Source organism: Pavona decussata, unplaced genomic scaffold (assembly GCF_977016875.1).
Source record: "Pavona decussata unplaced genomic scaffold, jaPavDecu1.1 SCAFFOLD_232, whole genome shotgun sequence".
Lineage (NCBI taxonomy): Eukaryota > Metazoa > Cnidaria > Anthozoa > Scleractinia > Agariciidae > Pavona > Pavona decussata.
In genome coordinates this window covers 1,770,532-1,780,999 of record NW_028145637.1, presented here as the reverse complement: position 1 = coordinate 1,780,999, position 10,468 = coordinate 1,770,532, and the positions used below count along the sequence as shown (strand labels likewise).

The 10,468-nt window shown below is 41.1% G+C and overlaps 1 protein-coding gene across 2 annotated transcripts in view; it reads right to left on the bottom strand.

The window, feature by feature from the left end:
- Positions 1-329: 329 nt before the first annotated feature.
- Positions 330-10,468, bottom strand: part of LOC146458695 (5'-3' DNA helicase ZGRF1-like) — a 57,394-nt gene continuing 47,255 nt past the window's right edge. For both annotated transcript variants that reach the window (XM_085090505.1, XM_085090504.1), the window contains exons 35-44: positions 10,068-10,128; positions 7,795-7,881; positions 7,461-7,524; positions 6,365-6,425; positions 5,143-5,176; positions 4,416-4,510; positions 3,953-3,985; positions 3,290-3,366; positions 2,880-2,963; positions 330-1,137 (exon numbers count right to left, since the gene is read on the bottom strand). In XM_085090505.1, coding sequence (XP_084946631.1) covers positions 878-1,137; positions 2,880-2,963; positions 3,290-3,366; positions 3,953-3,985; positions 4,416-4,510; positions 5,143-5,176; positions 6,365-6,425; positions 7,461-7,524; positions 7,795-7,881; positions 10,068-10,128 — 856 coding nt within the window. In that variant the 3' untranslated portion in view covers positions 330-877. The remainder of the gene's footprint in view (positions 1,138-2,879; positions 2,964-3,289; positions 3,367-3,952; positions 3,986-4,415; positions 4,511-5,142; positions 5,177-6,364; positions 6,426-7,460; positions 7,525-7,794; positions 7,882-10,067; positions 10,129-10,468) is intronic.

Sequence of the window (10,468 nt, the reverse complement as noted above, 5' to 3'; positions counted from 1 at the left end):
AGGCTTATGGGATAGGTAATCTGCTCCCGCCCTTGACACACCCCCAGGAATCCCCCCATTCCCCCCAGGACTGGATCATCCTCGGAGACCCAGGGGCAGATATTGGGGCCGAGGACGAAGTCAAAACGGGCGGGAAAAATTCAACAAGCAAGAGTACCAAAAAAAACAAACAAAAAAAAAAAAAATCGTCTTCGGCCCCACTATTTGCCCCCATGGGTCTCCGAGGATGAGTAGAGTTACATACATCTCTGCTTAGTAATTGAAATGTAATTGAGGCCTGACTGGTAAACAAAAAGAAACAGCTGCTCATCCCAGAAAACGAAAAAAAAAATTTTGACCACACAAGGAAACGGAAGCCGTTCTTAAATTTTATTACAACAGAGAAAGACAAGTTAAAAAAGAAAAAAGGAAAAGGAAACAACACAAACAACAACAACAAACAAAACAAAACGCAAATTTGCGTGAACACTGAGTCACAAGGGCTCAGTCAATAAGAATAAACAACAAAGCGTGGGGCCCCATTTCTCAAAACTTTCAAACAGTTTTCGGGCCCGAGAAGTATTTTCAAATCCATTTCCTGTCGATTGGTGGTAGCTTTTTGTTCAAACCGTCTCAATGCTATAAAGTTTTCAACGTTTCATGGGTGGAAATAACGGCACGTAAAATCGTTTTTCTTGAGTTTGTGACCTGTCTTCGTACTTCCGATCTCTTTTCAATATTTCAATAAAAGCTTTTAGGTTTACCTGGCCTTTTGCAATGTTTTCTATACGTATATGACCATTTTAGCTGATTTTCAGATCTGAACTTGACAACAACGCAAGTAATAGTCAGATGCTTCAGTAAGCAAATGAGTAACTGAGCTTCTGCACAAGACTGGTTAAAATCTTAAAGAGGAGACTAAGTCGAAAGTCGGAAGCTCGACATCGCTATCATGATCCACGAATGGCTCGCTTATGTCCATAGTGTCTAAACAAAGGGCGTTTTCCACCGAAGAAAGCGATTCTCGTTGTTCTGTTCCTTTACTTGTGGAAGGGGCGCTGAAAGACGTGCAAAGTGAATGCGATGAAACCTCCGAAACGTGTTCACGATCCTTTGCCTCGCTCGTTTGGTAAACTTGCTCTGTTGTTTCTACCAGGCCTGCAGTTGTACAAAATACAGGAAAAAAGTTTTCGCATCAACAGTTGATTGCACTTTCTTTCACTTTCGACAAGTTCAGATGTTTTAAGAGGGAGGTGAAAGCTAATTGTTTTGTTATGCATGACAAAGCAAACGCACCATAAGTTTAAGGACGGAGCTTCCTAGTACACAGGTATTATGACAAGGTTTATGACTATGCGGCAGAAGCAGATCTTAGCAAGCGATTATGTTATCCACAAAGAAAACTGGCGGTAACCAGGCATTTTTCAGAGATAATTAACTAACAATAGTTCTAAAGGCCCGGTCAAACGATTGCAACATTGCAACATTGTTGGACGATGTTGCACAGTGTTGAACGAGGTGGTCCAACGAATGCAACACTTGGACTCAAAGGTCTGGGACCAAAATCTGCCCAGAATCGTTACAAAACAAACCCGCACCACGCTGATTTGCTCAAAAAATGGCAGTATTTTCGATCGACCTCCGCGTTGGAGCATCTTCTCACTTTTTCCTGGTCTTCGAGTTTTTTGAAGACAGATGACTTGTCTTTGAGAGATTCCAAACTTTGTTCGTTCACCATACTGCAGCTTTCAACAGTGTTAAACACGGTGGCCAAACACCAAGGAACAAAAGGAATGTTGGACGATGTTGAAGACGATGTTTGATAGGAATCAAACTTCGTTCAACATCATCCAACATCATGCAACATCGTGCAACATGGTGGCCAAACGAGTGCATGCATCAACATGTTGCATCCATTTGGCAGGGCCTCTAAAAGCTTTAAAATACAAACCAATGCAAAGCATTATTTTTTCCAAATTAGACTGAGCTTTTAAGGTGATTCCATCGAAAGAACGTTTGTAATCAGAATTTTTTGAAAATCTCTACAGATGTTAAGTACATCTAGTACATCAGAAAAATAAAATAAAAAGAGGGGGTCACCGTACTTGTTTTCATCCTAGAGGGCTGTAGTATCTCACTATTTTCTAGGCATTTGACTTCAATATTAAAAGAGCTAGTCTTCAGCGAGAAGTGCCCACTACTTCCAGAAAGTTAGTACTGACAATGAAATACTAGCATTTTTCTTATAACAGTACTGTAACTTTGTAGTAAAACGCCATAAAATGGCTAAATAAATTAATCCCATGGCATAATAGGGGACATTCGAGCGGTTGTACGCTTCCCGTGAAACGTTCAAAATTGATCGTAGTAGTGATTCCACAATAAGTTTTCGAAATTGAATAATGAAAAATTATTGAAACTGGGATATAACAGAGAGTCGTATTTTCTTTAATTTCGTTAAATAAAAAATGGGGATCACCATGCTCGTTTAGAAGAAAAGGGCCATTTATTTTCCTGCCGAGCTTAACCTCAAGGAAATCCCGCAATGTTGTGCGTGCGCGCGCTCGTGCGCGCGCTAAATGACGCGAAAAAATTATGCACAGCGAGGGTGCGCAATGCAATTCAGTGGAATCACCTTAATATTATCTCTTAAAAATATTTCAGTTCTTTTTGGATTACAGAATCTATTTGATCGCACGGTTTAGGCGATTTTACGTCTCTCTTCATGGCTTTCCCAAGCAAAAGAAGGAAGAACCAAAGCCCGAGTTGACAGAAGTGCAGTTCATGCACTACATGCGCTAGCGTAGATCACACTATTACCCATCTAGCCCTATGCTCAGAGTATTTATACAAAACAAAACAGAGAGTGAATCTAAGGAGTGATACGTTTCTATACCAACCCTCTTTTAAGGCAATGCCGTATTCTCGTCGCCGCTGCCATTTCTTCATGAAGTCTTGTGAGTTACAAAGCCCACCAGCCGATTCTGATGTGTAACAATAGAAATAACATAATAATAAACCTGAGCAGGTCCTTCGTGAAAACGTGCAATCTGATTGGTTCCTTGAGAAAGGACAGTTTCATTTCCAAACGATTCTTCAAATCGCTAGGAATTGTAAGGGTCGGTCACTGCTAATAGGAGCCTCTGATAAAAACAAACCTTAGACGAGGCCGACCAAGAAAGTTAAAGTTCTTTGAACATTTTCCTGACTCCCTACGGATAAGAAACGTCCGTTTATATAGATTGAAACAGCAAAAAAGCAACTATTACAGTTTTGAACAACTTTCAGTTTTAACAACAGTGTATCTTACTTCGACAATGTTCGATGATCTGGCCCCACAAGGGGTTACAAGAGAGCATCTTAAGATTGCCAATAATAAGAAGGTGCCTAAAACCAAACAAAATATACTGGTAATTAATAAAAACTGGATCACTGTATAACGCAATTCCAGGGATTTGATTGGTTTAGCGGTCAAGGTATATGAGCTATTATACCATGCCCGAGAAATAGAGACCGTTGAATTGTCTTTTGGTTGTTTTTGCAAAGCGTAATCAGGACGATCTAGCAATATTTCTTGGCATGATTGGAAATGAGATGATTATAGCCACGCCTCGTTAGCTACGTATCCATTATCTCATTATCCAACGCACGCTTAATTATAAAGCCGCAGCAGCTTTGTGAAGCCACTGGCTTCGGAAAAACAACAGGCTGTCCCTCTTTCCACTGAGGGAGTGCGAGAAAAATGCCTCCCGCGTGGGTGGGAGACCTCCAACTGACAGCGAGTGGCATTCCCGCGTGACGCGAAAGAAGTGTTGTTACAGTTAGTCTCCTATGCGGACTCTCTTTGGGCTCGTCACGCACAGGGCGCAGAAAAAAATGGGTTCTTTTCTGCGCCCTGTCACGCCTGGAGTGTCTGCGTAGGACGTCTATTCTAAAGTGACATTGGAAAGATCACAAACAAGCTGTTACAAACCTCTTTGCTCTAGTGAGCGCCACATTGGTTCGTCTGGAAAAAAGAAGTAGGATATTCATCGCCTATATCTAAAGAACCACATGATCACCACCAGAAAATAATAATAATAATAATAATAATAATAATAATAATAATAATAATAATAATAATAATAGTAATAATAATAATAATAATAATAATAATAAATTAAACTGCAACAGTTTCAAGGCTCTATCCTTCATACTGACGGCTACCAATACGACGCGTTGAGTCATAAAGGTATATGATACCTACTATTTCATCTGAAGTCTAAGGTAACAACTCTTATGTAAATTATGAACTGAAAAGGATCCACAAAGTTGCGCTACTCCGCTGATAGCTTTCATTTGCTAGGCACACTTAAGAATTTATCTCGAAGATTAAAACACCCTGTTCAGCAAAATGAACATTACTTCTCAGTGGCTTGTGAAAACGAAAATCTCACCTGCTACAGTCAATAAATCCTATGTGATCGGTGCGCACGCATGACAAAATTATAATGTCTTTTTCGCCCCCTTGAAATGCGTCTACTGTTGATATCTGGTGAAACCAAAAGTACATCAATTCGACCAAACTTACGGTTAAATACTCAAATGATGGAGAATATAAGCAATGTTTGTCTGCGAATTCTCCTTTATGCTCTATCGGTAAACAAATCATACATAATTTACTGGGAAGGCCGCATGCTTCTCATAGCCGGGTGATTATTTGAGTCACTTTAAAACCAGTTTGTCTTACAAGTTGTAGTGAAAGGAAGTTCGATCTATGTATTATTACTCGGAGGAACAAGCACACGATCACGTGCCTTGGTGGAGCAGGGCAGTCTGATATTCAGGTCTGGTATGGCTATGTACACAAGGTTTCTACAAAGAACAAGACCAATGTCGAGAACGGTTTTGTTTTCACACAGTCATACAAGTATACAAGGTAACACAGGTGTAAAATCCTATGGATGGCGAATGGTTCCTCGTTATTTTTTTAATTTTTTTTTTTTTGGAGTCTGTCAAAATTACACGAGTATAGCCACGCCTTTATGAAAACAAAGACAGCATATTTCCTATTTCTGTCATGAAATAAACTCTAAAAACAATTTTTCATGTATCCATATATGAATTTTAACCAGTCCGTACACTGCGCGTACCGCATTGTATAAATCAATTCAATTCATTTACCTGAATTGTCTTGAGCTCGGCATGCGAAGAAGCCCTGAATAAACAAAGGATGATAAAATGCAAGGTTAAGAGTTGCCAAAGTGCCAGTTTGTTTATTGTATGAGGTGCAATGGGAAGCGAGCGCGTCAGGTGGTGAGTTTGTCTCCGCAAGGCATTCACTCTCTCTTAAGCCAATGTTGAGGGCTACGTAGTTTAAAATGTCAACCTCGACCCTATCTTTGTCACGGGAGTTTGGGCGAGGAGACCGACGATATTTTAGACTGAGGGCTGCGTTAAAACCGTATATACGTATGCGTGGCGTCAAAGGGTACGCTTTTTTAGATTAGTCAGTGACACAGCGATACTCGGAAAAAAAGAAAATCCGAGCGCTCCTAACAGGAGTCGAACTTATGACCCACCGACTACTAGTTGGGATGCTCTACCACTGAGATACCGAGGAGCTAGAGACTCAAGGAAGCTAGGCCATTTTAATAACTAGGTTCATGTGGCAAACGTTCTGCATACTGCTAGCATTTAAATGTCGATTCGTTAAATGTATTTAAGAAATGTAATGTTATGTTTTAACCCTGTCCGCTAAACAGTGTGTTAATTAAGAAGACATTACATTTCGATCATTATGCACTGCTGTAGGAAATGATCTGTAAAGCGGCTAAGGTAGCTATACAATTGTCCCGGGGGAGGTACCCATTGCAATTTTTAGTTAGGGCGTGCGGCTTGGTTCTTCAAACCCTTACCCTATTGCAGACCAAAATATGTAATTGTCCGGCACTTTTTTCGTACCCACTTTCAGACCAGGTTTCTAAAATCCACACACGTTTTCAGACTTTCACTGGCCAAAATATATATCCTATTTCAGACCAAACTGGCCCCAAAACCAAAACCTTTGGGTCGCAGATACCTTTATGATCCTATAGGTGGGGAGTACCCCCCTCCTGTGGACGCAAGTGTACTGTTCAAGATTAACAAAAGCAGTATTGTGAAATACAGATTAGTAATGACTTTTACCATACAACTCTCGAGGTAAAAACAACAATAACAAACGACCAAACAAAACCGTCACGTAGTCTAAAAGGTTTGAATAAACATTCACAATACAATACTCTAATCAAGACTCCCCTTACAGTACTTTTAAGCGTTTAAAAATACAATATAAAGTACAGACGAACAAAGAAATAGATGCCTTGAGGGAGAGGGGATGGGAGGGAAGGGATGTTTGACATACCTGGAATCTGTTAAACTGTTGGCTATTGTATGCAGCTGTGACTTGTACAATGTTATTACTCCTAAAAACAGTAAGAAAGCGTTCAAGGGTATAATTGGAATGGCTGAATCATATTCTTCACGATTAGGGATCTTAAGCAGCCACAAGTTCTCAGTGTACATTCATTTTCAAGATGGCGGCTGGGGTGACTGCTCGCTGAGGCTATGTGTAGTTATCACGCTTTGTGATCCTGTGACAAGTCCTGCCCTGACTTTAAAGACAAATAGTAAAAGAAGCCTTCCTTGGAAGGATGTAGTTTTAACCGTCGGATTGGCCACTGGTGAGTAAAAATCTTTGTAGGAATTTGCATTTCAAGTTTTGTAATACTTTTTGAATAACTTTTCATATCCGATGTACTACTGTTGCTCAGTTTACAATCTCGAACCCCTGATCTCGAATTTCAGAATATTACTCCTCATCTTCGGTAATTTTGGCGCAAAAATTCCATGAGACTGCGCCTGCGTATGTAGGTACGGTACTGCAGGTGTAAAATCGGCCCGATTGATGGAAACCTGTGACAGTGCTACAGATTTGTCGAATCCGGCCGATTTTTACCCCGCGCTACACCAACAGAATTAGAAATCGGCCGACAAATTGTAACATGTAAATAGACCCATGCGATAGAACCTATTAATCGGGTAAATAAATCGGAGCGTGTAATTTAGCCTTAATAGGACACTGAGGACTTTACGCAACCACGAGAGCAACACCAAGGAAAACGCCACTTAGCAATACATCTTTACGTCTACTTTGTGATTATTTCAACCCTTTCAACTGGTCCAATGTCCAGTTACCCTGGAACAGAATTAGTAGCAACAGCGTTCAAGTTCAGAAAAGGAAAGAAAAATTTTTGGTCATTTTACGCTGTTGTTATGTAGGCCTATGTAGAGGACGTCGAGGAAATGTAGTAATTTTTTAACACACGTGCACAGCCATTGTTTTGTTTATTAAACCTCTTGTTTCTGATGTAATCGTTGCCGTTGCCGTCGTGATTGCGTAAGGTCCCTGCTGTGGACTGTTGTGTAGGGCAGCGCCGCTCAAACATTTCATTACTTACCCATCTGAGAAGGTTCCACGCCAGATTCAAGCAAGCATTCGATCAGTAACACAACGAATTTGGCCTTAAATAATAACGAAATAACGCTATCAGACACAATTAGGAGAAAGAAAAAACGAATATTATTAACAAGCGAAAGACACCAGACGTCCAAAAGGGGTAGCAAAGAGTAAGACCAAGAAGTTGAACACTATTTCAGTGCATGTTGTTTTGTCTCCCAACCCAAAGCAGGTTTTGCGCGGCTGAAAATGTGACGGAAAGCTTACTTATTGTTGAAAGAAGCTAAACAAATTACTGTTACGAACAATGGACCAATTCAGAATCCTCAGTTCACCTCAGCCTCGTTGTAGTAGCTGCCATCACTGCCACATTTCTCCTTTCCGCTCGCCACGTTATAAAAACACAGAGTGGGCACAAGATCCTGTGAAATAAAATGTTTGGAGAATAATCACAAACGAATCAAGGATTAGTAAATGCTCTAGCAACTGAGATACTAGGAGACTCGTGCCGTGATAGTTGAAAGTGGCAAGATATATTACAGCGCATGGTCAAGTAAGCGAACAATATATAATAATAATAATAATAATAATAATAATAATAATAATAATAATAATAAAATAATAATAATAATAATAATAATAATAATAATAATATTCTTTCGTAAAAGGGTTATCAATTTGCTAGATGGCTTAACCACTTGCACACATTTGATCTGTCTGTTATTCTCGGAAAATGAGTTAACGCACTAATACCAACACACTAATACCGCACTAATACCAGTTTTGTTTCCCTGGACTTCGTATCGGGAAACAAAATTAACTGTTTTCCTCGAGACCAGTCATTAAAGCTCGGTTTCCATATAATCGCTACGACCGCCGAAAAAAAAAAAAATTTAGCGATCGTAGCGATCATATGGACACCCTTCTCCAGCGATCACAGCGACAGCAAAAATACCAGGATGCACTGCGCACGTCCACTCATTTCAAGATGGCTGCCACTACGAACGCTGAGAAAGCGTGCGATTTGCCCCCCCCCCCTTTTTTTTTTCTGAAGAAATGCAAAGATACGGCTGTCTTTATAGAAACATTTCGAAGCGATTGCAGAATACCCAGCCCACTAAATATCTTAGTTACTTGAGAGAGGAGTGCTCCCGTAGTCCCAGAGTCGATAAATATTTAAATGATGTGGGTAAAACGAGTGCTCCCGCAGTCCTGCCGTCCCAGAGTCGATGGATTCTTAAATCTAAGTGAGTAAAGCGACTGCTCCCGCAGTCCCGCAGTCCCAGAGTCGATGGATACTTAAATCTAAGTGAGTAAAACGAGTGCTCCCGCAGTCCCGCAGTCCCAGAGTCCTATTTAAATGAAGTGAGTAAAACGAGTGCTCCTGAAGTCCCGCAGTCCTAGAGTCGATGGGTACTTAAATTTTGGTTCATGGAGTAAAGAACTAGTCATATTCATGTGTAGCGTGCTTGTTTCGGTTCATGGATTAAAGAACGAGGTATATTCATGTAAGTAGCGTGGCGACTGCGGGAGCAGTTTTTTAATTTCAAAGGAATATAGACGAGAGCCAAAAAAAAAAAGAAAGAAAAATACAAACAAACAAACAAAAAACAAACAAGCTTCAAGCGGGAGTCAACGATTCACAGCCCGCCATGTTGAATTTGACGAATGGCGCTAACGATGTTGTCCGAGCCAGGTCCCCTTGAATCTTCATTCACTTTCTCAGCGATCGTAGCGATCGCAGCGATCATATGGAAACCATCAATTACTACGATCGCTGAACTATTTTTTTTTCAGCGATCGCAACAATAGTAGCGATCATATGGAAACCAGCCTCATTTACTGCCTGCCCAAGTAGGGTCCAACCTCGTTGGAGGGACCCTGGGAACGAGGTTGAGTAGGGTCGCCCTCCTAGGAGGGTCAAGTTTCGTGGAATCAAGTTACTCCCCACCAGAGTGGCTTCGCGCGCGTATAAGCCAGGAGAGCATTTTCGTCATCGTTTACCAGGAAGATCCGTTCAGTCCAACTTGGGAAGGGCCAGAAGACGGCAAGGGAAATGTATCGGAAGCGGACGTAAAAAATTATGGATTAGTTTCAGAAAATCATCAGGAAAGCGAGTCGACAAGCACATAGTCTCCTTCGCAGCCGCTCGGGCCGGAGTCACGCAACGTTGCGTGACTCCGGCCCGAGCGGCTGCGAAGGAGACTAACAAGCACAATCACTGAGAGAGTTGTCGTGCACGATTTGGCACATCAAAAAGCTAGTTAACATGGCAAAAGAAAAGCGCTTGCCCCACCAGAATCAGGAAATAAAAGGCCAAAGAAGTGGTCGTGGTCGGCCGAAGCTGTGTAGCTGCTACTAAATACATTAAAGAATATAAAACGAAGTGCGACTTTAACGGCGTGAACTTCGAAACTGATCTGTCCAGCATGTACACCATAGTCCTGGGGACTGCTCTTTCCATGTAAAAAAGATAGCCCCCCTTTACTAAAGGAGGGCTATCTTTTGACCCTCCCAACAGGGTAGCCCTCCAAGGAAGGTTACCTTCCCTCTATGTAAACAGCCGGGCTCTTAATAGCGTTCATTTACATTTCTCCACTTTACTTACCACCACTGGTGAGCGTTCTTCCGCTGTTATGCCGTCCAGAAGCTTGTTTTCATAAAACAGTCTGTAAAAACGAGCATCAGAACATTATGTCCATTACACGGACTACTAATGGCTCTAACTACAACTGTATGTCTCCACCAGCACAAGATCACACAAATACTTAACAAATGTGGTCAGATATATATCTCTCCTCGGATTGTGTGCTTATCGCTAAATTCCCAGTATCTTATTGGCAATTGTTTATTGTAGGACACCAAAATTTTGTGTTTCACGGCAAATTATGTGATTCCAGCGAGTCGTGCAAGCGAAAAACGTACTGAACGAAAAATTCCGACATTATGCAGTACTGACAGTACCGTAATACAGTCAGCATAAGAAACCATGACAACGAGTTTAACATA